The 27,456-nt window shown below is 39.4% G+C and overlaps 1 protein-coding gene across 1 annotated transcript in view; it reads right to left on the reverse strand.

Annotated features, from left to right (window-relative positions):
* The window catches only part of LOC122557551 (MORC family CW-type zinc finger protein 4-like), a 110,793-nt gene that overhangs the window by 23,944 nt on the left and 59,393 nt on the right, over positions 1 to 27,456 (reverse strand). The window contains exons 9-12 of the mRNA XM_043705297.1: positions 16,765 to 16,872; positions 15,416 to 15,544; positions 10,610 to 10,687; positions 9,927 to 9,981 (exon numbers count right to left, since the gene is read on the reverse strand). Of these exons, the coding sequence (XP_043561232.1) occupies positions 9,927 to 9,981; positions 10,610 to 10,687; positions 15,416 to 15,544; positions 16,765 to 16,872 (370 nt within the window). The remainder of the gene's footprint in view (positions 1 to 9,926; positions 9,982 to 10,609; positions 10,688 to 15,415; positions 15,545 to 16,764; positions 16,873 to 27,456) is intronic.

Consider the following 27,456-nt stretch of genomic DNA (forward strand, 5'->3'; position numbering starts at 1 on the left):
TCGTTTGTTTCTTATGTACTGAAAGAAACTTTTACTATTATTTCTAATATTACTGGCTAGCCTACCTTCATATTTGATCCTCTCCTTCCTTATTTCTCTCTTTGTTATCCTCTGTTTGTTTTTGTAGCCTTCCCAATCTTCTGATTTCCCAGTGCTCTTGGCCACTTTATAGGTTCTCTCTTTTTCTTTGATACATTTCCTGACTTCCTTTGTCAGCCATGGCTGTCTAATCCCTCCCCGGATAATCTTTCTTTTCTTGGGGATGAACCTCTGTACTGTGTCCTCAATTAAGCCCACAAAATTCTGCCATTTTTGCTCTACTGTCTTCCCTGCTAGGTTCTGCTTCCAGTCGATTTTCGTCAGTTCCTCTCTCATGCCCTCATAATTATCTTTGTTTAACTGTAACACCATTACATCCAATTGTGCCTTCTCTCTTTCAAACTGCAGACTGAACTCTACCATATTATGATCGCTGCTTCCTAAGTGTTCCCTTACTTTAAGATCTTTTATAAAGTCTGGTTCATTACATAGCTCTAGGTCCAAAATAGCCTGCTCCCTTGTGGGCTTCATGACAAGCTGTTCCAAAAAGCCATCCTGTAAGCATTCCAAGAATTCCCTTTCTTTGGATCCACCGGTAACAATTTACCCAGTCCACCTGCATATTGAAGTCCCCCGTGATCACCGTGACCTTGCCTTTCTGACATGCCTTTTCTACTTCCCGGTACATGTTGCGCCTCTGGTCCTGACCACTGTTAGGAGGTCTGTACATAACTTCCATTATGGTTTTTTTGCCTTTGCTCAATTCCACCCACACAGACTCCACATCATCCGACCCTATGTCATTCAGTGCCATAGATTTAATTTTGTTCTTAACTAACAAAGCCACTCCGCCCCCTCTGCCCACCTCCCTGTCTTTTCGATAAATTGTAAATCCTTGGATATTTAACTGCCAGTCCTGAACCCCCTGCAACCATGTCTCTGTGATGCTTACCACATCGTAATCATTCACGATGATCTGTGCCATTAGTTCATCTACTTTGTTACGAATGCTACGAGCATTCAGGTAAAGTGCCTTAATGCTAACATTCTTATCATTAGAGATATTGGAAGTTATAAGATGTCCTAAATTATCCTTCCTTTTTGTTACACTCCTAATCTGTCTAAAGGTTAAATCCACCTGCATACATGCTATCCTCCTGCTTATCTCTCCATTTAACTCCATACTCCCTGTCACTTTCACTTTCCCTTCCCCCCAACTCAGAAGTTTAAATTCCTACTGACCACCCTATTTATCCTCTTCGCTAGAACATTGGTACCAGATCGGTTCATGTGGAGACCGTCCCAACGGTACAGATACTCCCGGTTCCAAAACTGATGCCAATGCCCCATGAAATGGAATCCCTCTTTCCCAAACCAATCCCTTAGCCATGTGTTTACTTCCCTAATTTTCTTATCCCAATGCCAATTGGCACGTGGCTCGGGCAGTAATCCAGAATTATGACCCTTGAAGACCTGTACTTCAATTTCCTTCCTAGTGCTTGATAATCCCCAAACAGGTCCTCCACCCTAGCTTTGCCTATGTTGTTAGTCCCAACGTGGACCACGTTAAGAAACATGAGGCTGCTAGTACTATCCTTCAGAAGCCACACTAATCTGGGTAAAACAAAGCTACTTGAGAATTCTGAAAGTTTTAACTTCTCGATATTGACCCTGTCCTTAAATATCTCTTCATTTTACATATAGATTCCTTTTATAATTCAATGATAACAGGATCAACTTTTGTTCAAAGACCACCATTAATGTGGGAAAACATCACAAGGCACTTCACAAAAACATAATCAGACAAAAATTGATACGCCACCAAAATAAAATCATTTGAGGCAAGCTTGAAGGAAGGACTTAAAGGAGAGAAAACTGCAAAGGCAAAAAGCTTTTGGGAGGAAATTCAAGTAAGGATACGATGCACAAAAGTTAGGTAATTATGTTTAGGGATGATATGATAAACTTCTGTAGCTAGTGGCACTTAAACCCAGGCCTCTTGGCCCTGAGGTAGAGACATCACTACTGCACCAAAAGTGCCCTTTGACGATAGATGATAAAATATTTTCTAAATCAACCTGTGCGGACATGCTATTTAACACTCTGGAGCAAGTGAGACTTGAACGTGGGCCTCCTGGCTGAGAAGTCAGGACACTGTCACTGCACCACAAGGGCTGTGTGATGAACCTGGATAACATATTTTCTCAACTATCCATTCAGAAATGTTATTATACCCTTCCAGAGCTGGTGGAACTCGAACTCAGGCCTCCTGACCCAGAGGTAGGCACACCTGTACTGAGCCATACGAACCCAAAGCTAGGTAATAAAATGTTTTGTCATTGTATCCACAGCTGCTTCAAGAATAGATTAGTTTGTAACAAATAGCCTGACATATTATGTGTGTGACATAGTGTGCAACACTGGTATTGGAAACATTTGTAAAATCTATTGCCATGCTGAAATAAAATGGCAACTCCAACTTAAATATATGTCTTTATTCCTTTCAGTGCTTCCTTCAAGTGGCAGTGCTCAACATGGAATAACACCAACAGGTCCATTTGCAGGGATGAGAGATAAGTGATCAAGAGGAGGCGTCTTGATATTATGTAAGCTGAAAGTATGATGCCAAAGTTATGTTAAAGTTGTCCAGGGCCATCACCACCCACGCTACTGATTTTCTAGTAGGAAGCCATTTCAATTAAGGCAAGCCATAATTACAAAGAGTGATGGAGCAATCTAGGATGTTGGCTGATAGGCATCAGTGAGTATCATGAGGCCAAGTTGTTCCTTGACTAATCTATGGAGCATCTTCCTTAATTTAGCAGAACAGTTTCCTCTTGTTGGTGAAATAACATTGCACTGACTGTTGATATGATAGAACAGCTGGTCATCAACAATAGTTGATGCAACATATTTTCTGAATGATTTGAATTTCATAGATTATTTATGCAATACATGTCTTGTTAAACTATGTAAAGTCAAGTTTGTATTGGTTACTGGAAACATAACACAAGACTGAGTAGGGTTAGCAAATCACCTTTGCTAAATGAACTAAGATTTCAATGACAATCTGAACATTACCACAAATTACATATCTAATGAATTCAATAACAGAAGCCACAAGCCACATTTTGTAACTGGTTACATACTATCATCTCCACACCACCCTGCACACCCAGAGTGGTTGAACAGCATCATCAAGCTAATCAAACCCTGAAGGAGTTTCTGCGAGAATGAAGCTCTACTTTTCAGGGGGGCATATAAATGTGTTGCTTTCCCAAGATGTGCCAGGACACACCACTATTTGCAATAGATGCTATTTTTGTTGGTCTGGCAAAAGGGCAAGATGTGATTCATTCATGGGGGAAACGCAAACCCAGCAGGATCACTTGAATTCATTGCTCAGTTCAAATAGACTTGATTTTTTATCGGAGAGAGGTTTTTACTCGAGTATGTTACTTATGATTTAAGAGAAGATGCAGATGAGTAAAGGGTGGATAAGGTCTGTGGAACTAATCAAGGTGTTGAGTGACTTAAATACTCTGCTGTTTAAAATTGAAACAGCCTATTGTGACTCTGAAATAAAGTGCAATTTCAATAGCTACTTGCTGATATAAGCCTGAGGGATAACATAATAGGTAATAGTTTCATTACTGTTTCCATAGTGATTCATCACAATAGATAGGGGGAAGGATTCTGTAAGTTCAGTTTAATTCACTGTTCCAAAAGATTCGCTGTTATTGCTGTGGGGTTATAATACAAATATTTGTTTTTATAAGAGTCTAAACACTTGAGGGATTTAAATATACTCAATGTACTTCTATCAACAAATTGTTTTTATATACTGTATTATAGATAATTAGAACTTTATTTCATTTAATCTCACCATGGTTCTTGAAGTCTGCCCATAGTAATTACTGGATGAATTGGCATGGAGGGTGTAGAAGCAAAGGTTGGAGGTAGAGGCCATTAATATGAGTTAGATTAGATTACTTACAGTGTGGAAACAGGCCCTTCAGCCCAACAAGTCCACACCGACCCGCCGAAGCGTAACCCACCCATACCCCTACATTTACCCCTTACCTAACATTACGGGCAATTTAGCATGGCCAATTCACCTGACCTGCACATCTTTGGACTGTGGGAGGAAACCGGAGCACCCGGAGGAAACCCACACAGACACGGGGAGAACGTGCAAACTCCACACAGTCAGTCGCCTGAGGCGGGAATTGAACCCGGGTCTCTGGCGCTGCGAGGCAGCAGTGCTAACCACTGTACCACTGTGCCGCCCACTATACCACCGTGCCGCCCACGGCACGGTGGTCTTAGAGGCCATAAAGGAACTTGAGTAGGTAGAGAGCATAGATTGCCATTGAGAGTATGAAAGATATTAGTTGATCCGGATTAGGCATGGACAGTGGAGGTTGAATGTTAGTTGACCTAACTATTATTATGAGCCTCTGTCAATGGTAAAGCAATCAACAAGATCAAACATTAACCTGCTTGTCTAGAATAATACTGATAGGACCAATCCCTGCATATCAATGATAAAGATCATATAGCATTGCAGAGCACATCAAGACTAAGGATAGATGCAAAAAATTGAAAACAGAATTCTACAAGCTATTATATGGCACTGGCAGACAAACATTGTGTATCAATGAAACTATAATTATTACCAACAAGCCAGGAAGATAAACTTAGATTCAATGGGGAGTGTAGAAGAATGTGTCCAGGATAGTATCTTCAAATGAAGTGATAACCTAGTGAACATGCTAAACACCAAGAGTAGTGTGCTATAAACAGCGCCACAAAATCTGACACTGCCAAGAAACCCAACAGAATTGTTCTATAAGTATCTTTATCTTTAGTCTTGATGGAGTCCTGCAGAAGTGCAAAAGACAAATTTAAAGGTTTATTGGTATTTTCATCCATAAATGCTGAGTGCATACTGCTCAGCCTCTTTTTGAGGATCTGAGTGTCATAGATATCAGTGTCCAGTTAATAAAACTGACACTTGACACAAACTAACACAGAGCAGTTAACTTAATTAGCGCCCTTATCATTGGAGTCTATATTTAACTCAGTCTTCTCTAGCATACAGTTGCTAATATATGCACTATTTGAAGCATACATTGCAGCAGTTTACTAGAGATGCTCCAGCAGAACCTCCTAACCAGAATCAAAATGGACAACAGTAACAATGTTACGGGATTGCCATAATCTCTATGTTCTCTGCAGCCACAATTCATCGTGACTTGCTCATAAATTACTGTTCCTCCAAATGAACTGGGTTAAACTCATGCAAGGTTTGAAACAACACCTCTCCAGGAACATCATCATTTTCCAGTGTTACAGCAGTTCAAGCAGGTTCCATCTCACAACAGGTCAACTAGGAATGGATAATAAATAGGATGTCCCCAATGCTGTCCACATCTCAAGAACAAAAATAAACTATTTGCATCACACAGATCTATTGTCAGCATAAAAGTAAAACTTTTGAAAGTGGATATAAAATATATTCCTAGTAGTTAAACAGGTAATGCTCATTTTATTTGAGTTCAGGAGTGGTGACCTCTCACACCAGTTATACAGGTTCCTTGTTAGACCACATTTGGGAGTACTGCATGCAGTCATGGTCTCCCTACCTGTTTGACTGGGCCTGTATTCACTGGAGTTTAGGTGAATGGGAGGGGATCTGACAGAAACATATAAAATGTTAAAAGGGCTTGACAAACCAGATATAGGGAGAATGTCTTCTCTGTATGGCGAGTCTAGGGCCAGGGGTAGAGTTTCAGGATAGGCTGTCGACCATTTGAGACTGACACAAGGAAAAATTTCTTCATTCAAAGTAATAAACCTGTGGAATTTGCTACCACAGAAGGTTGTGGACACCCAGGCACTGAATATATTCAAGAAAAGATAGATACATTTTTAGAATTTAAAAGTAGCAGGAGGTATGGGGAGAAAGCAGGAATATGGCATTGACCATAAGAGGATCAGCTATGATTATATTGAATGCTGGAACAGACTTGAAGGGCTGAATGGTCTACACTGCTCCGAGCTTCTATATCTCTATCACCACCATCCTGTTCTTTGTAAATACCAATATGTGAATATTACAAAGATCTCATGACATGCAAAAGATGTCCTAAAGCGCGGTGTAGCCAAATTCAGCAGGTATTTTATACAAGCAAGGCTGTGCAGCAGCAAATGAGGAGATTAACAGTTAATCTAGTTTCGGTGACATTGGTTAAGGGGGAAATTTTGACGAGTTTATGTGTCGCTTCTATTCTTTGAATTGTGCCATAGAAACGCTTCCTCTACCTGAAACATAAACAAGTAGGTGACATCTTGGATTAATATATAGCTCCAAATATGCAGTTTTCTAGGAGTGTCAGATGGCAACAACACAAATGGACATGCTGCAGCCCTCTGAGTCACAGAAGAAAGTAATAACAACTCAGCTAAACTGTTCAAAAATCAAGTATTAATTTACATCTCAACAACAGATTGAAGCAGAGGAAAAGATAACTTGAGTTTTTGATTACCTAGAAACATTATTACATATGAAATCCAATTAAAATGATTAGAACTAATAGATTTACCTCAGAGGATACTACATGAAAAGAACTGATGAAAAATCACGAAAAGAAAAAACAGGTCTTTTTTTGGAACGAAAATCAAAATTGAAGAATGGAATTTTCCAAACTTAGTGCTAAAACAGCAGTGCCCTTAGTAGGTTGGGAAGCTACTGACAATTAAAGCAGACTTCGCCAAATTTCTTAACATAAGCTAAAGCATTAGCACTACCTCGGCAGGTTCCTTGACCAATCAGAGAAGGTGAGCAGGATCGTGTTGATTTTGTCAAAGGAAAAATTTCTAACTAACAGAACTCGAACAAGAATTAGAATACATACAAGTGTCCAAGGAAGTCAGTAACAGAAGTTCTGCTCTCCAAATATATCCAGTGAGCCACAAGGAACTAGGAACGTAGGATGGCACTTAAGGTCAGTGCATAATTATTTCTGGTGCCAACACCCATACTCTGACATTCCCAGCAGACTCCTGCACAGCACTTCTCAGGGGGAAAAAAACTTGCAGCTCCATTCATTGCTCTCTCCAGGCACCTTTTCATGTTCCTATCCGAATAGGCAACACTCCACTCACCATTATCCTACTGACCGCTATCATCCATGCCTCAAAGAGCTATCCTCTGTGATATGTTTTGTCCTGCAAACCCTTACCAACTTTTTGCATCCTCTCCTCGTAGGTGAAGAGAACAAAGGAAGAGGCAAAGAGCAAGAGGAGATCCTATCAGTAACACATGCCTTGAAAGTCACTGGCAACCATGGTTATTTCATGGTGGTGGTATTTAAATATCTTACTCAACAACAGTATAGTGTCTCCCACTTGCCTTCAAAGCTGCCTATGCAGGTTCCATATTTAAATATTCAAATGTCACTTTCAGAGAACAAAATCTCTTGAACACATCCAAAACCAGCCTCTTCTTACAAGGGACATTTTTCCCTTGGAACACAGAGCTCTAAATATGCCACATCTATTTTACGTTTAGATCTGTACACTTATCAAGGTTGGTCACTTTGTGTCATGTGAAATGTGGAGCTTGAAAGTTGGCACTACATCATGTATCTATTTGTTTTGCATTTTTGATAAAACCAAAGCACCACCACAACATGTGCAGTGATCATAGCTAGATGAGCATAAATTACATTTCTTTACTTCCTCAAGATCAATGACTCAAAGGTTATTGGTTTGGCAGAAAATAGTCATAGGGTGATGGGAATGACTATTGTTTGATGTTCTACTTTTGAGTAGACAGTGCAAGAACTTTAATATGAAAGTCACTTGACAATATTCTGATGTGTATTATTCCCCCCCAACTCCACTTTAACCGAGTTCCCTTCCCTACTTCCTGTCCTTCCCTGTTCTGTTGTTATACTGCCTGAATGGGCAGTGCTTAATAATTATTTAATTTGCCAAACAGATGATTTGGTGGCAGGTATCAAACAAGTACTGGATTCTTGGGCCAAAAAGTCCAGGTTCAAATTGGAACAGGTCTGAACAGGTTGACATAAAATAAAAGAGCTTAGCAGGGTGGGGGCAATATCTAGCTCACAGCCAATACCATCTATCACCTGACAATAGTGGAGCTCAGATGCTCCGGTGTGTGGTGATCTGTGAGTACCCCTGCTCAGATGGAAACCCCATCTGCCCTGGTTCCAGAACCTCTATTAGGAGCTCACACCCTGCAATCTGAGCTGCCTCATGGAAATGCCTTCCGTCATGGAGGAGATTCCAAAACGGGTTGCTGCTGCACACTATCCACTTCTTCTCCTTCAACTGCTGCCCAGACTTGCCTTGGTGTTTGGTTTTAAGCTGGGCAGCAGGGGTCTCCTGTGGAGGGAATCTTCCAGATCTCTATCAAGTTTTGTGAGACGAAAGCCTTTTTAGAATTACTTTAGAAACCTGTTGTTCGTTTGGATACATTTCAGCACCATGCTCATAATTATTAGGCGCTTGTGGGGCAGTGGTAGTATGCTTACCTGTGGGCCAGGATGCCTGGGTTCAGGCCTCACCTGCTCCAGAGATGTGGCATTAAAAATATAAGAGGCTGGCTTCTTATAATGTGATTGGGCAATGAGTCACCTAAGCAAAAAGAGCTGAGTTATTTAGTGCAAAGATGTCCTGGATGTGATATTTATCACCAATTAATCACTAGTGTTGATCTAGTAGGCTAAGTAGGTGCCATAACTCCCTCACAGCTCCACGTGTATTCCTCCTGAACCTCAGTGCTCATTTACAAAGGATGATCCCCCCTAGACCAATACCTCTGTGCTGGTACAGGATATAAGTCATTGCTATATAACACCAGGCCAAACCTCCAAGACCATTTGTAGGAATGTTAGAAGTCTGGCTTCAAGATCTCAGACACATTCAAGTCAGGTATTGAACATGGCCATCTGTCATCATAGCACCTTTTTTTGTAAGCTGTAAACTAAAACAAAATCGTTGTAAATCACAAAATATTTGCTGTGTATAGATATCCGTCTGTTAAATGTGTATCGATGTGTTCTGCAATCTCTTCATGCCAAAATGGACAAGTTCACATTTTCTCTTATTTTGTTCCAACCAATATTGTTTTCCCCATTTGTCCTGTCTATAATTGCTTTGCACATTCACTGCTGCTGATTTTAAAGAACATTAAAGATTGACTTCTGCTCTTGTTATTCACCAACTAGTTGTCAGAAGTTTAACAATCAGGATTCTTTTCAATCAGTGCAGAACAGTTCATTTGAATTTATCGACTAAGCCTCTGCAGAGCTACAAAGCCTTTTATTGCAATATAATGACCCCTGCTGAAATGTGACGATAATAAGAGACTATGAACAAGAGAATTTAATAAACATATTTGTTAATTTCCAACCAGCTAAGAGAATGCCCTGAGAAACAATTATATTTTCTTTGAGTTGCTTAAACTTACTTCATTAATCTGAAGGAGGCACTACATGCCTTATACTGTCTCGGTGAAGTGCTAAACAAGGAATAACTGTAACGTTAATCATTCTAAACAGGGTAGCATTATAAAAACAGTCAACCACACCTGGATATTTCATACTAGATTTGATTCTTTTCTGAAAACTGTTCGTGTTTTCTCAATTATTTACACCAAGAACTGTGTGCTGCATTGTTTTGCAAATAGGCCATACTTTGTTAAGCAAAGGGTTAAGTTAGAGCATGGCATATATGACGTCTTAAATATTTTCTTCTCATGTATATTTAGTTTGGGCATGACATATGAAAACAACTTAAAGGTACGAACACAGTGGACTGGAGGTTACTTTATAATCTGTACATTTCCTCACCATGCGTTTCTCCTGTTCCAAAGACTTCCACCTCTTTCTCTCCAGACTTTGATCACTAAGAAAGAACAAAGCATATGCAGGATAATATATAAGAAAGTACTTAATGGAAACATCCATACGGTTACTTAATTTTTGTCAAGCTTCAGGAGAAATAATGTTCAGGCTTATATCACAGGAGTTGGAAGATTCACATCATTTGATGTCCTTACAAAATCTTTCCCGCTATTCTGAAACCATGCAGCTGTCTTCCAATGGTGAAGCAGTGTCTGGTTATATGTGAAAAATCAATGCCATTGTCATTACAACAGAGATTACAGGGTGAGTTAGTTCAAAAGTATGAAGAGATGGGATGGAGTAAAGAGAAACAGACTGTTGTCAGTGATTGAGGGTCTGGAATGAAAGTATGTAGATATAAAATTAAATGAGGTTTAGGACAGAGAACAGGAAAAGCATTTTTTATACAGAGGTTATATTGATGAGACTGTGGAATACACCACTGGAGTCAATGACTGTAGCACAGGTTTGAATAAGTGATTGAAGGAATGGAGCTTATTGTAGGAGAGGAATATAAAGGCAAATAGGTCTGGAAAATGGTTATAACATTATTGCTCACATTGTGGGTAAATATTAAAGTGAACTGTTCCTGTTTTGTAAATGGGCCAGTGCCAGCAAAGATACTTAACTGTTTTTTAGATGCTTTTTCATAACTGGGTGTCATCTCATCATCACTTTGCTCAGGTTCCTCAGGAATAGAGCAGTCCCTAAAATTAAAAAAGAAAATCCAAATGTTAATATGTTTTACATGGCTATACATATCACAGGTTGGTCAGGCAATCAGAGGTTAGACAGCTAGGCTGACAACTAGCAAGCAAAATCTCTAAACTAGTACTCTCAGAATACTCCCAATGCTATGTGCAAGTGATGCAGAAACAAAAAGATAAAACAGGTGAACGAGAGGTTGAAAAGATGGTGCAAGAGGGAGGGCTTTAGTTTTCTGGGACAGGGGAACTGGATTTGTGCAAGATGGCACCTGTACAAGTCAGATATGTTACATCTGAACAGAGCTGAAACTGAGTTCCTTGCTGGGCATGCAGAATTCTGTAACAAGAGAGGGCTGTAGAGACTATGTTGTTAAGCATCTTCAAAACCCAAATAGACATTTTGAAATCAATAAGGAAATTAAGAGTCATGACAAAAAAGTTAGGTCTCTATTATCATCATAATCCCACATGGAAAGCTGTGCCTGTAATTCTCCAAACATATTAACTATACTCTGTGCATTCACATACATACAACGTATGCCAAGTAAGACCAATTTGGACTTTATTACTTTCTCTCTTACTCCAACTTCACTATTTTCCATTCTAGTGCTATCTGCCTCTCTCAGCATTTTGTCCACCCTAGCATTACTTTCTAATATTTTCTCCTGGTTCCTACACCCCTGTTCAGTTAGTTTAACCCTCCCCATATCCTCTTGCCTTGTAAACCTACATTTGTCCTCTAGGAGAAAGTGAGGACTGCAGATGCTGAAGAAGGGCTCATGCCCGAAGCATCAATTCTCCTGCTCTTTGGATGCTGCCTGACCTGCTGCGCTTTTCCAGCAACACATTTTCAGCTACATTTGTCCTCTCCCCACCACCTCCAACAATTAGTTTAAAACTCTCTCAATATTAATGTTACTTGTTGTAACATATAGACCTACAACTAGAGGGAAATATATAGAGAAACAAATTGGCAAGGAAATTACAAAGAGTTGTAAATATCATAAAGTAGTCAGAAGAGGGACTTTAATTACCCCGATACACACTGAGATCGTGGTAGTGCAAAGTGAAGACAGGGGTAGGTATTCCTAGACTGTGTTCAGGAAAATTTACTGCAGAATTATGTGTCAGGTCCAACAAAAAAGGAGAAACTGCTAGACCTTGTTCTGAGGAATGAAGTTGGCAAAGTATATCAAGTGACAGTGGGGGTGCATTTTCAGAACAGTGATTTTTGTACCATAAAGGTTTAACTTGACAGTGAAAACTGACTTTAGTCAATCTGGAATAATAATAATAATCAATTAATGGAGAGCTGACTGCAATGGGGCAAGAATGGAACTGGGCTAGGTAGATTAAAACTAAAAATTAGCAGGAAAAATTCACTGAACCGTCAGGCAGTCAAGATATATTTTTTCAAGTGGGAAAGACAGAATAAACAAATCCAGAGTGCCTCAGTCGCAATTGAGAAAAAAAGGTAAAGTCTGCTTATGACAGTTGTTAGGTCGTACATACAATTGAGAGCCAAGTTGAATACAGAAGGTTCAGAAGGGAGGCGAATAAACAATAAGAAAAGCAAGGAACATTCGCATTATGGGAAATCCCTGTCTTTCTCTATAGCACATCAATAGTAAAAGAGTGGTAAAAGGAATAGAGCTGAATAGGGACCAAAATAGAGGCTTACGTGTACAGGTAAGACGTATTGCTAATGCACTAAATTCATACTTTGCTTCTGTCTTTACCAAGAAAAGCAAATTCTGCTCAGCTCAAGGGTAGAGAGGGGAAAAGAGCTGAAAATGTGTTGCTGGAAAAGCACAGCAGGTCAGGCAGCATCCAAGGAACAGGAGAATCGACGTTTCGGGCATAAGCCCTTCTTCAGGAATGTGAGGGCTCCAGCATCTGCAGCCCTCACTTTCTCCTAGAGAGGGGAAAAGTCAGTCACTAAAAAGGATTAAAATGAGGACAAAGTGTTGGGTCAGTTAAAGTTGATTACTGATGGAAGTGAAAATTGCATTGTGAATAAATTTTCTATCCTCCCTAGAATCGGCGTGGTACCAGAGAACTGGAGAAATACAAATATTACTCTTATTCAAAAAAGTTGTAGCAACACTTTAGCAATTACAGATCAGTCAGTTTAACTTCAATGGTGAGGAAACATCTATAAATAATTGTTCAGGATAGAATTAATAGTCACAAGCAAAAAATATCAGCATGGTGTTAAGAGAAAATTTAGTTACTGTTATTTTTGAAGAGATAGCAGAGAGAGTTAAGAGGGTAAAGCTATTGATGTAGTATAAATTAACTTCCAAAACTCATTCAACACAGGGCTATGCAAAAGACCTGTGAGGAAAGTGATAGGTTGTGGAATAAAAATGACAGTAACAGCATGGATATGAAACTGGCTGATAGGAGACACAGAATAACGGTTAATAGGTAGTTTTCTGACTGTAGTGGAGTTCCCTGCGGGGTTAGTATTGGGGCATTTGTTTTTCCTGATATAGATCTTTGTGTGAAGGAGACAAAGTTTGCAGACAACACAAAACTTGGCAGCACTGTAAACTGTGAAGTGGGCAGTGTAGAACTTCAAAAGATAAAGATGTTTACAAGTTGGTGAGGTGGGCCCATAAGCAGCAGATTAGATTCAAACTGAGAACTGTGGCGGGATACACTTTGGTACAAAGAGAATGGAATGACTGTATATAATAATGTATGTTGTTCTGAAGTGATAAGAAACTTCCGTTATGAGGATAGATTAGGGAAGTTGAGGAGAGGACTGAGGAGAGATCTGATAGAAGATTTTAAAATTATGAGGGGTCTGAACATTGTAGGCAGGGAGAAAGGATGACCATTTGTAAAAGGACCAAAGACTAGACAGCACAACTTTTAAATGTTTTGCAAAAGAAGCAAATGTGAGGTGAGAAAGTATATTTCACACAGGGAGTGGTTTGAGTTTAGAATGCATTGCCTTGAGATGCGGTGAAGAGTTCAACTTAGACTTTCAAGAAGGCATAGTTTCTATTTAAGTAACTGTCCAATGTACAAGGTTATATGGAAAAGTAGGAATTTGGCACTAAGTCAAAATACTTAAAGAGAGGCTGCAGACACAATGGCCTACATAGTGTCCTTCTGGACCGTAACAATTCTTTGATTCTTTTAACTTCTAATTAGAGAACTAAGGTTACATATTAATTGTCCCTCAATTAAACAGTGAAGTGCTCAGAGTCATTTTGATACCAGACTCCTGACGCAGTTTACTATCTTCAGATTAGTACAATAATGGGTGACCTGCTGGCTGCAAGTCTGACAGTGGAGAGATGGTCACAACTAGAGAAGGAGCCCACGGTGATTCCATATATTCTGGCATTGAAAAATCCCTTTAAAATGGAAAATTTTGGCACCTTTCTGACTGTATCAACAGTAAAACAGTTTGGATCAGTTCTGTCTTGAAATGGCAATCTGGATCCTATCTATATCATACAACCTCATTTTACATATTAAACCAGAACTACAGCCTGAACCCATCTAGTAATTGGCTCTTGCATGACTTCACCAGAGCACTGGTGCAACTATCTAACGAGTGCTGGTTTCCACAAGTAAAAATTGATCTCAGTGACTTGAGTAAGAGCTAAAGGATTATTCTATGATTTCATCTCATCCCATCTTATTTATAAAAGTAATAATTTTACTAATTAGATTCATGTCCACTTGCAAATATAAGACCACAAGACATAGGAGTGGAAGTAAGGCCATTCGGCCCATCGAGCCCACTCCGCCATTTAATCATGGCTGATGGGCATTTCAACTCCACTTACCCGCATTCTCCCCGTAGCCCTTAATTCCTTGTGACATCAAGAATTTATCAATCTCTGCCTTGAAGACATTTAGCGTCCCGGCCTCCACTGCACTCCGCAGCAATGAATTCCATAGGTACACCACTCTCTGGCTGAAGAAATGTCTCCCCATTTCTGTTCTGAATTGATCCCCTTTAATTCTAAGGCTGTGTCCACGGATCCTAGTCTCCTCGCCTAACGGAAACAATTTCTTAGCGTCCATCCTTTCCAAGCCATGTATTATCTTGTAACTTTCTATTAGATCTCCCCTTAACCTTCTAAGCTCCAAGGAGTACAATCCCAGGATCCTCAGCCATTCCTCGTATGTTAGACCTACCATTCCAGGGATCATCTGTTTGAATCTCCGCTGGACACATTCCAGTGCCAGTATGCCCCTCCTGAGGTGTGGGGCCCAAAACTGGACACAGTACTCCAAATGGGGCCTAACCAGAGCTTTATAAAGTCTCAGTAGCACATTGCTGCTTTTATATTCTAACCCTCTTGAGATAAATGACAACATTGCATTCGCTTTCTTAATCACGGATTCAACCTGCATGTTTACCTTTAGAGAATCCTCGACTAGCACTCCCAGATCCCTTTGTACTTTGGCTTTATGAATTTTCTCACCGTTCAGAAAGTAGTCCATGCTTGTATTCTTTTTTCCAAAGTGCAAGACCTCGCATTTGCTCACATTGAACTTCATCAGCCATTTCCTGGACCACTCTCCCAAACTGTCTAGATCCTTCTGCAGCCTCCCCACTTCCTCAGTACTACCTGCCTGTCCACCTATCTTCGTATCATCAGCAAACTTCGCTAGAATGCCCCCAGTCCCTTCATCCAGATCATTAATATATAACGTGAACAGCTGTGGCCCCAACACTGAATTCTTAGACCTTCTTACCTGAACTTGGGGTCAGGATTCATGTTACAATACCAGTTTTCTGGTAGTGAATCTGGGTCAATTTCTGGTGGTAACTTCCGCCATTTCATGCATGTGTCACATTGAGCCCAAACTTGATCAGGGACAGTTCTGATTGGGAAAGCAACACAAAAATAAAATAAATGCGCTTTTTCAAACTATTCTTAAACATAGTTTACAGATACTGAATATAAATGGGATGAAAAATTGTTACCCCAAGTGTTCCAGGAGTAGCTGTGACTACATTAGAATGCTCAAAGTGAATGGCTAAAGCTTCTATAATCAAATATTTTGTTTTAACAATCCTCAATGCAATGGCTTACTAATAATTTATTTCAGTGTATTTAATATCTGATGGTGCACATTAAAAATAAATTGAAGTCGCAAGTTTAATTATACTGATTTCTGCCTGATGGTGCCTAATAAAATGTTAAAGATTACCAAAGTGTGTTTCAAAACATCTTCTATTAACAATATCTTAATTATTTAATTTCATACTCTCAATCCCAGCTCTGTTCAAATGCAACTTGTTCAGTTTGCACAGGTGCCATCTCCTGCACAGCCAGTCCCAGCGTCCCAAAAATCTAAAGCCCTCCCTCCTGCACCATATTTCCAGCCACACTTTCATCTGTATTCTCTCCCTAATGGCAATGTGGGTCTACGACCTGGACATGGACCTCCATGGTTCAAGAATGTAGCTCAGCATCACCTTCTGAAGGGCAACAAAGGCTGGGCAAAAAATGCTGAGCAGACAACAATATCCATGACCCAAGTTTTGTATTCCCAAATGATTAATGGCAGGGACTCACAAAGTAAATAACAAAGTTAGTTAGTTCTACTGTTTAATTACTAAAATGCTAGCTAGAAATGACAAATCTTACCGTATCCTTAATTTGTTTTCCTGCTGGTCTGTGATCAGCTTCAAACTGATAGATCTTAAAAACACTTTTCAGAACTGTGCTTGTCCTGAGCTGAGACTACACATTTTTTTATGCACTTCATAGGCCAACAGTCTATGAAATCACTTGAGTAGAAAATCTCAGCCAGAAAACCATGAAAGAAAATCTAGTTTGGATTATACGATATCCTTGTAGTACAGGCAGTCCCTGGACTGTGAATGAGTTCTGTTTCTGAGTCTGTTCACAAGTCAATTTGTACACAAGTTGGAATGCAATCCAGGACAATATAAAGGAACAATATGAAGGAAATATTCGCAGACTGGGTCTTTGACAATGTTGTTATTTGTATGAGTTGGGGTGGTGAGGAATCACACAGGATTGGATGGCACACTGGTAGGGTTCGAAACAGAAGTGCAGCTAGTAAAGTCTCACCGTGGTTCTTCTACCATGTCTGTACTATCTGCTTCCTCCTGGCTTTTCTTAGTTTTCTTTTCCTTCCAGTAATCATTCAGTTTCTGCCCCAATGCTTGCATTGTCAATCTGAAACACAATCAACTTCAGCTTTTAGGATGCAATACAATTAAAACAAGCATTATTTAACTATTGATGTTCTTCATCAAGCTGTCTGTGCTCCAAGGATTTGTGCACTGCAATCTGCATGGCGATGCCATTCACAGTATTGCTGGAAGTTGCTCATGTGAACAGACCACAGAGGTCCACAGAGAACAAAAAAAAGTGTGAATGCTGTTCTCAATCCCAGTTTGAATTTTATGATTTTCTGAATAAGAAACAAGATTAAGAGTTAAGATCCATGTCGAAGGACTCAATCAGCATCCTTTTCACAGGCTGTAAAAGTTCTGTTTGCTTTGAAAATTGCCACTCTTGTATTTGATGAGTGCAAGATAAAAAACTTTGACATGTGACTCTTTTCAATGATCCTGAATTCTGTATTCCCATGTGACTAAATCAGAATATTGAAAATTAAATGACACAAAGAAGTTACTTCTAATGTTCAATTACTAGAATGCTAGTTAGAAATCACAAATCCTACTACATTTTAATTATTTTCCTGTTGATCTATGTTTAGCTTCGAAAAGTCCTCATAAACCTTTCAGAACTGAGAAACAACAATAAATGGCAATGCCACAGTGGAGGGCATTGCAAGGTTGCAATTTATGAAATGCAAAACAAAACAGAACACAAATTGATAAAGAGACACAGAATGGAAGATGCATATAAACCAGAAAGAACCATAAACATGAATTGTGAAAGCTTCAATAGCTATCTACAAAAAGGAAAGGACTAGCAAAGACAAGTTTCATTCTTTTGTAGGCAGAGAGTAGAGAATATATGATGCAAAATCGAAAAAATGGTACAGAAGCTACTTAGGGTGGCTTCACAGAGGAAGATACCAAAAGTCTTCCTGAAATAGCTAAGATCCAAGTATTCAGTGGCAGTGAGGAACTGAAAGAATTTAGTCATGATAAAAATATAGTATTGGAAAAATTACAGGACTGAAAGTTGTCAAATCCGTGTGGCATGATGATATTCACACAAGAGTGCTGAAAGAGATAGCTACAGAGATATGGATGCACAGTTGATCATCTTTCAAAATTCTACCAATTCAACAATGGTATCTGCAAAATGGAAAGTTGCAAATATAACATCACTGGTCAGGAAAGGAGGGAAAAAGAAAACAGGAATCTACAAATCTGGCTGATATCAGTAGGAGAGAAAATGTCAGGATGTATGTATATATGAATAGGATGCAAGGAACTGGATTGGTAGATGAATGAATAGGAAGGGATTACAGGGATATGGGCCAAATGCTGGCAAATGGGACTAGATTAATTTAGGATATCTGGTCAGCATGGATGAGTTGGACCAAAGGGTCTGTTTCCATGCTATACATCTCTATGATTCTATTAGTGAGACCTAAGCATTAATCCTTTGACACCCTACTGGTCACAGCCTACCTACCTTAATCCATACTAGTAAATTTAATTTTGTCTCATACCCTCTTGTGCATAAATCTATTAAAAACCTCCTGAAAAAAAAAAATAAACCATGTCCACTGGTTCTCCATTTCAAACCTGGTATACCCTTCATGAATCCATGTTGCCTCTGCCCAGTGGTATCATTATTTTCAAAATGTTCTGCAGTTACATGGAGTCTTAGAGATGTATGGCGTGGAAACAGACTCTTCAGTCCACCTCATCCAAGCTGATCAGATATCATAAATTAATCTAGTCCCATTTTCCAACATTTGTCCCATATCCCCCTAAACCCTTCCTATTCATTTATCCATCCAGATGCCTTTTAAATGCTGTAATTGTACCAGCCTCCACCAGTTCCTCTGGCAGTTTATTCCATACACACATCACCCTCTATGTGAAAAAGGTGCCCTTTAGGTCCCTTTTAAATCTTTCCCCTCTCACCTGAAACTCATGCCCTCTAGTTGTGGACTCCCCTTTCTGAGGAAAATACCTTGTCTATTCACTCTATCCATGCTCCTCATTACTTTATAAACTTCTATAAGTTCACCGCTTAGTCTATTATGCTCCAGCAAAAATAGCCCCAGCTTATTTGTTCACAATCTATTTATTTCAATGATTTGGATGTGAGGATCAATTGTAATATTTCCATGTTTGTGGTAGGAATGAGAGTTGAGGAGGATACAAAGAGCTTCAAGGGAATTTAGGCAGGCTGAGTGAGTGGAAAAGAGTGTGGTAGATGGAATAGAATGTAGGTTGCAGATTATTTTTTTTTGGAGAAACAGAAGTGCAGAATATGTCCTAAATGGTGCAATTGGCAAATTCTGATATCCAAAGAATCCTTAGGTGCTCTAATTCATAAGTCATTGAAATTTAGTATGCAGGTCCAGTAAGGAATTCAAAATACACACAATACATTAGCCTTCTTACAAGAGGGTTTAAATATAGGAGCGAAGAATTCTTTGTTAAACAACATAGAATATGAGTGAGACTGAATCTGAATTACTGGGTGCAATTCTGGTCCTATTTCCTAAGAAGGCATATTCTTGCCATACAGCAAATACAGTTCACTAGATTGATTCCAAAGATGGTGGGACTCTCCTATGACAAGTGGAGACTGTATTCTCTGGAGTTCAGCTGAGGACAGCTGATGCTGTTCCAGTGAAGGTGGCCATTAATTCCGGAAGGCACCTTCATTGGTTAAAAAGTGCCCAACCAGCCCCCACTCCAATCACCAAAGATAACACGACTTACCTGGCAGTTGCCTCATGCAATATGTAACCCAAATGAATTACTCACTTATGTGTGACTAAACAATCTCAAAGAAAATTTTATAGAAACAGAAATGATTGTTCCAGGTAATATGGAATATTAATTGTAATCAAACTAGGACGCCACAAATTGACAAGGTAATTTTTGGCACCTACCAGGAACAATTTATGAATAACATAAGAATAGAAATACAGTGCTTCCAGTTCTGAATAATTCCACACTATTTCCACATTATTATTTCCATACTAGACAGTTAAGTCATTGAATATTAGGGACAACTGAATTTATAATTTAAAGGAAATTATTTAACAATGCGCCCTTGTGACTTTTAGTTCTTTTAAATAAAAACTTGCAAATAAAAATTTATTTAAGAAGCATCAACACAATACAGCAAGGTATTTGTGATAACCGCACAAGTATTTTACATAATTAGTAAATGTTGCAGTTATTCTTGTGTGATACTGGCACAGCCATTGATTATATTCCAGGTTACCCGTGGACATATCAAACCTGTTTTGCCAACATATCTTTTTTTTTTTTAAAAAAGGGACTTCTACAGTCAAACAAATTACTGTGGATATAAATACAGTGGCTGTCTGGAGAGAGAGAGAGATACACAGAGACTCTGAAAAGTTACACTTGACGCAGTGTCAAGGAAGCTACAAAGGGGAAAAATGCACTACAAACAAACATATTCTCCTGGCATTCATCTCAGAATTGGAACAAGATGGCAGAAATCACAGCTGTTTGGGCAAGAAACAAGTTGTTTGTCTTCCCCTTTAAAGAACACACAAGAAAAGTGCTTAGAAACTAAATCAAACCTGGTCGGTGTGTGCTAGAGAAAGAAGGTATTTGCTAATGAACTGAAGTACTGATGTATGCCAGGGGATTGAGGTATTGATGTGTATTAGCCCAAGTTAGAATGTTAGAGTGCTGTAAAAGTCACTGTTGATGAGTTACTTTCTAGTCACATCTGCATTTCAGGTAAAAGACTTTCTTGCTGTGAGTGCTGCTAGCCAGTCATGTTGAAAGGAAACAGAACAAAATAAGTTCAATTAATGTGCAATACCAAGAATCTCAGATTCAACTACACAACTAGTCAATTATCAACATTTCACAATTACTCTTCAAAAATGACCCATAGAGATTGATTCATACATCCTTTAACATTGTTTGGACTAATTTCTCACTTTAAATCTGTGTGTCTATGCTATTAATTTGCATCAACTTTCATAATTAATAAATTAATTATTTTCTTATTTTAAGAAAGCCTGATTAAATTAGATCTTTATAAAACATAAATTTATTTAGTCTGGAAATAGGTATCCACAAAGGAGGAGATCTTTTGTAAATTAACCTTCTTGCAATGAAATGTGGGCCAGGTGAATAAAGAAGGGGAGCCAGTGTGCCACCAGTTAACAATTTGGGGTATCTCATCTTAAACCATACTAACTTCTCCTGCTCTACATTTCACCTGATCCCAATAATACAAAGTTTATTCATAAAATGATCACAAGGATTTGCTCAGTGTCTAAGATATGTTCAAGGTTAACTTGGCAGATGTTTGAAGTGTTTGGTAAATTTCTCGATTGGCACAAAAAAGCAACACTTGAGGACACCAAGAACAGAATATCCCCTATTGCTAAAGTCCCTGACCAACAAGCACACCAACAATTCACATTCCTGTTTTTCAAACTCATGACTTTAAGATTTTTTTTGAGCCATGCCATTTGATATAAATTGACAGACAAAGGTCATCACTAGAACCATTTGGACAAATGTGAAAGATTATTCAATGCACGAATAATAACACAAACCTTCTAAAATCATTCCAAAACAAAAAAAAGAAAAATAAATAAAAACGCATGTTTTAAATTTTATCAGAACTCCAATGATGAAATCTTTATTCAATTGTTTTGTTCACTTCTTTTGATTTTCTTCGACAAATTCTTCAAAAATATTTGACACTTTTTTTACCCAATATCTCAAAGCTAGTTTTTCTTTGCTTTCTCCTCCAAAGTGGACTCAGTGGTTAGCATTGCTGCCTAACAACACCAGGGACACGGGTTCATTCCTGCTTTGGATTACTGTCTGTACGGAGTTTGTACATTCTCCCCTTGTCAGTGTGGATTTCATCTGGATCCTCCAGTTTCCTTCCACAGTCCAAAGATGTGCAGGTTAGGTGGATTAGCCATGGGAAATGCAGAGTTACAGGGATGGGGGCGGGTCTGGGTGGGATGCTCTTCAGACTTGATGCTGTCGATTTGATGGGCAGAATGGCCTGCTTCCACACTGTAGGGATTCTATGATTCTCCCTTCATGAAGATAGCTACTCATGGCAACATAAACTTTGCTCATTTATCTTTTGCAAACCCAGATAATGAGTGTCAGGTGGCTACTTAACAAGGATATAACAAATTAAGTCCAACGCTTATTTCATGTGACATTTACATTTACATACATGCACTTTCCAGTAGAAGTCACTTGAAGTTGCTCTGTAGCAGAAGCTATTTTAAAAATTGACTATTTTGGCAACTTCCTTGAACTATGGATTAAACAACACAATTATTGTATTACCTTTTCAGGTGACACTGTAGTTATATTTAAGTGAATGAACTTATGATGTTTCTACAACTACCTTACAGTCAAATAGTTTGCAATGTTTCAACTGCAAAGATCAACTTTTTTGTCCAACAAGAACCTTACAACATAACCTTAACAGGATTTCCATATGCAGTTTACTTAACCTCAAGAAAACTGACAGTTCCAGCAGATTATGTCCTTTTTTACCCCTAAGTTTAACTTTGTACCCACAAGCCAACAAATTCTTTTACACATTACATGTTCCACATTAATAATCTTTACATTAATCACTAACCTTTACACTGAGTGATTGCAACAAAAGACTCCATCTTAATAGTCCCATTTTCCAAGTTTTAAAATTTTCAGTGAAGATATTGGGCAGTCAATGGCCTATTGGTATTATCGCAGGATTGTTAATCCAGAGACCCAGATAACATTCTCATAGAATTAATCGTAGAATCCCTACAGTGTGGAAACAGGCCATTCAGCCCAACAAGTCCACACTGACCCTCCAAAGAGTAACCCACCCAGATCTATTCCCCTGTTCATTTACTCTATATTTGCCCCCTGACTAATGCGCCTAACTTATACATCCCTGAACACTAACGGCCAATTCACCTAAACTGCACATCTTTGGACTGTGGGAGGAAACCAGAGCACCCGAAGGGAAGAATGTGCAAACTCCATACAATCAGTCAGTTCTGGGGACCCAGGTTCGAATCCCGCTATACTGGATGATGGAATTTGAATTCAATAAATATCTGGAATTAAGAATCTAATGACTACTTTAAAACCATTGCCAATTGTTGGAAAAACCCATCTGGTTCACTAATGTCCTTTAAGGAGGAAACTACCATGCTTACTCGGTCTGGCCTACATGTGACTCCAAACCCACAGCAATGTGGCTGACTCTCAATTGCCCTTTAGGCAATTAGGGATGGGCAATAAATGCTGCCTAATCAGCAATGTCCTCATCCCATGAATGAATAAAGAGAAGTATTAAAAGATCCAGAATGACATTTCTGTGCATATAGAAGAAATAACATTTAACTTGCAAGCAGCAATAAAATAAGATTTGGCCACCTGCAAAATTCAGAGGAAAATATCCTCTGTTCTATGAAGCATTGAAGACTATGGCCAGGATTTTCCCACCTCAAGGATGGCCAAGCTGGATGCAGAAAATAACTTCAAGAACAATTCTTCCAATAAGTTAATCATCTTCCATTCCCAATATATAAAAACCTATGCAAAATCCAAGACTTCACTGTGAGGTTTGCAAAGTTACTGTTTGGTGAGAAGAAAACTTAAATACTCAAGGAATAAACAGAGGGAATGCGGGAGAAACTCAGCAAGTCTGGCAGTATCTGCAGAGGGAGAAATGTAGTGAATGCTTCGAGTTCGGTACGACTCTTCACAACTATTTGTTCCAGATTTCCACCATGTGCAGTATTCTGCTTTAAATACTTAAGAATTTATTAGAGTTGATTCTTCAGGCTGTCAGTAGTGGAAAGGCTTTCCCCAATCCACTACTGCATGAAGAGGCATGGACATGATCCCCCTGGGGCTGTTAGGTGGAGCCACAGGATCTGTAAAGACCATGCTCCAAAGAGACACAGGCAGAGAGCCATCTGAAGGGACTGTCTGCTTGTCCTCTTTGATTTTTATTTTACTTACCCTCTCAATTTCAGAGTTGCTTCATTTGCACCCATCTCTCCCCAAGAGGCTAATTAGACTCTCAAGTTGCAGGTCTATGATTGGACCAGCAACATGGGAACACAGCTTGTTCTCCTTAATTTCTGAGAAGCTTGATAGTGACAATGAGGAGCCAACTGCTGAACAAGTCCCACTTCTGGCAAGCATGCTCTCAGCACCTCCATTTTATTGCTAGAATTCTGAAGCCAGCAGTAAGATCATACAATCACACAACTGTTATGCTGCAAAAGGAAACTATGTGGCCTATTGTATCTGCAAAGACCCTGAGCATTTTGGCTTACTGAAAATCTCTTGTCCTTTCCTTGTAATCCTGCACACTATTTAAATAGGAACTGTCATCAAATGCCCTCTTCAATAGTTCAACTGAAGCTGTCTGTACACAGTTCCAGGCAGTGCATTCCAGAACCGAACCAACTGCTGGGTGAAAGAAATTCTTTTTCTCACGTCGCATTTGCTTCTTTTGCAAAACACTTTAATCTGTACCCTCTGTCTCTTGATTCCATTACAAGTAGAAACTGTTTCTCCCTTGCTATTCTCATCAGAACTCTCATGATTTTGAAAACATCTATCAAATCGCTTTTCAGCCTTCTTCTCTTCAAGGAAAACAGTCTTGACTTTTCCAGTCAATCCTCTTAGCTGAATTTTCTCACCCCTGAACCATTCTTGTAAACCCCTTTTGCATTTTCTCCAGTTAAATAAAATAATTAAATAAAAGCTTGCCGTTCGTATACAAGTTGCTCCATTTGTTATACAGGATTAGTTTCAAGAGCAAGAGCAACTGCACAGCACAGTCTGTAATAAAATTAGACCGCTTGATATAGCTCAAAATTTGCATTAGTGTGACTGAATTCCCCAAATATGACAGCCTAGCAGTATTATCAGAATATAATGTGTAAAGGATTAACGAACAAACATGTAAATAGTAAACCAAATCAGTAGCGATGTGAGATCACATCACAGACTCTGGAAAGAGATGCTATTGTGTATACATCGTCCTTAGTTTAAGTATGTGAATAGGTCATAGAATGGTGAATTAAAAAGTAATTTTGCAAAGACCGCAGACACAAGCATCCTCTCTTAAGCTATGTCCAGCTCCCAGCAACTTTCACTACCAATCACCATGGGCAGCACGGTGGCACAGTGGTTAGCACTGCTGCCTCACAGCGCCAGAGACCCGGGTTCAATTCCCGCCTCAGGCGACTGACTGTGTGGAGTTTGCACGTTCTCCCTGTGTCTGCGTGGGTTTCTTCCAGGTGCTCCGGTTTCCTCCCACAGTCCAAAGATGTGCAGGTCAGGTGAATTGGCCATGCTAACTTGCCCGTAGTGTTAGGTAAGGGGTAAATGTAGGGCTATGGGTGGGTTGCGCTTCGGCGGGGCGGTGTGGACTTGTTCTCCGATCTCTTAGTTTTAGTTAAAGCTTTAATCTGATCAGTGGCCTTTTTCTTCTCAGTGTCCTTATTGGCCTCATTGTTGGGAACTCCAAAAGTCTTGTGAGTTTCCCTTTCAACTTCCAGCACACTGAACAAATGTGTTCCACCTTGTTACCTTTAGACTGCAACATTCCAAGAGACCTGTGTTTCTCCAAACCTAACCTCAAATGTAATGCTCTGAGGTGGTGGCCATCATATTTTAAGTTGTCTAAACAGCTTCCCAAGTTCTAAATTCCCTCCCTACACCTCTCCATCATTTTATCTTGGTTTCCCCCTTAAAGGCACTTCTTAAAACATACATCTTTGAACAAGTTTTTTATTATCTGATACCATGTTCTCTTGAGCTGCTCTTTATTACATTAAAGGTATTATAAAAGTTATTGTTGAATTGCTAACAGAATTGTCCAGTACAGTAGACAGGAGAAAGTGAGGACTGCAGATGCTGGAGATCAGAGCTGAAAATGTGCTGCTGGGGGTGCAGTGAGAGAGAGAGAGAGAGAGAGAGAGACTCACTGAGATCCTTGTAGAGAGAGGAGAACTTCTTCAAGATGGGCATCCTTGGAAGCTTCCTGATGAAGAGCCTATGCTCGAAACGTCGACTTTCCTGCTCCTCAGATGCTGCCTGACCAGTTTTCCAGCACCACACTCTCGACTCTCAATCCATCTCCTGTCTTGCCTTTTTGAACATCTTATTCAAGAGAATATGTTTTCATTTATTCATGGGATGTGGGTGTTGCTAGCTGGACCAGCATTTTGTACTGGTCCCTAATTGCCCTTGAAAAGGTGGTGGTGAGGTGCCTGCTTGAACTGTTGCAGTCCATGTGCTGTAGGTTGACTCACAATGCTGTGAGTGAGGGAGTTCTAAGATTGTGACCCAGTGACAGTGAAGGAACAATTAAATATTTCCAAGTTAGGATGATGAGTGACTTGGAGAACATGCAGTTTGTAATGTTCCCTGGATCTATGCTCTTGTCCTTCCAGATGGAAGTGGTTTGGGTTTGGAAGGTACTGTTTAAAGATTTTTGGTGAATTTCTGCTGTGCATCTTGTAAGCAACACACACTGCTGCTACTGAGCATCACTGGTGGAGGGAGTGGAGATTTGTGGATGTGGTGCCAATCCAATAGACTGCTTAATCCTGGATGATATCAACCTTTTTGAGTGTTGTTGGAGCTGCACTTATCCAGGCAAACTGGACTTAGAAACAGTGTGCCTGTTTTGCTGTTCAGCAAGATCATGGGTGATGAGATTGAGTTGTCAACTCTGGAGATATCCAAAAGTCTTATCTTCTCAACCACATGCTACCCTTGGAAAAATCACTCAAAAACAAAAAAAAAACCCAAATCCAAAGCAATTCTTCATGTGTCTCAATGGTACTCAGCTTTATTTCACCACAGCTTGGATCCCTCAACAATCTGTGAATTGTCACATTGCCTAGCTGATATCCAATACGGAATAAGCAGAAATTCCAGCAATAAAGCAAAAGTTTCAACATTACCTCAAATGGAACTGTACATTTCATGCTGCACTGGAGATATGACATAATGTAAATCCATATATTAAGCTAGATGAAGTGATATTAATATCGACCACAAAAATGAGTGGACAGGTGATAGATAATGAGTTGTAAGGAGGGAATTCCACAGGGTCTAGGCAATGAAGCAACAATTAAAATCAGTGATGCTTAAGAGGCTAAAATTAGATGAGCATAGATATGAAGAATGGTGGTAGGGTTGGAGGAGACTATACAGATGGGAAGGGGACAAAGTCACAGTGAGTTCAGGAAATGAGAATTTTAAAACTGAGCTGTTTCTTCATCAATGGCCAGCTTAGGACATTGAAGACAGGTTCATGGGTGATTTAAGGCCATAAGACATAATAGCAAAAATTTGGCTGTTCAGCCTAAGTTGCTCCACCATTCAATCATGGCTGATAGGTTTGTTAATCCCATTCTCCTGCTTTCCCCCTATAACCCTTGATTCCCTTTATAATCAAAAAGCTATCTATCTCAGTCTTAAATATACTCAATGAGCTCGCTTCCACAGCCTTCTGTGGTGATAAATTCCATAGAGTCACCATTCGCTGGCTGAAAAAGTTTCTCCTTATCTCCATTCTAAAAAGTCTTCCCTTTAC

The sequence above is a fragment of the Chiloscyllium plagiosum genome, chromosome 15, assembly GCF_004010195.1.
Source record: "Chiloscyllium plagiosum isolate BGI_BamShark_2017 chromosome 15, ASM401019v2, whole genome shotgun sequence".
Taxonomy (NCBI): Eukaryota; Metazoa; Chordata; class Chondrichthyes; order Orectolobiformes; family Hemiscylliidae; genus Chiloscyllium; species Chiloscyllium plagiosum.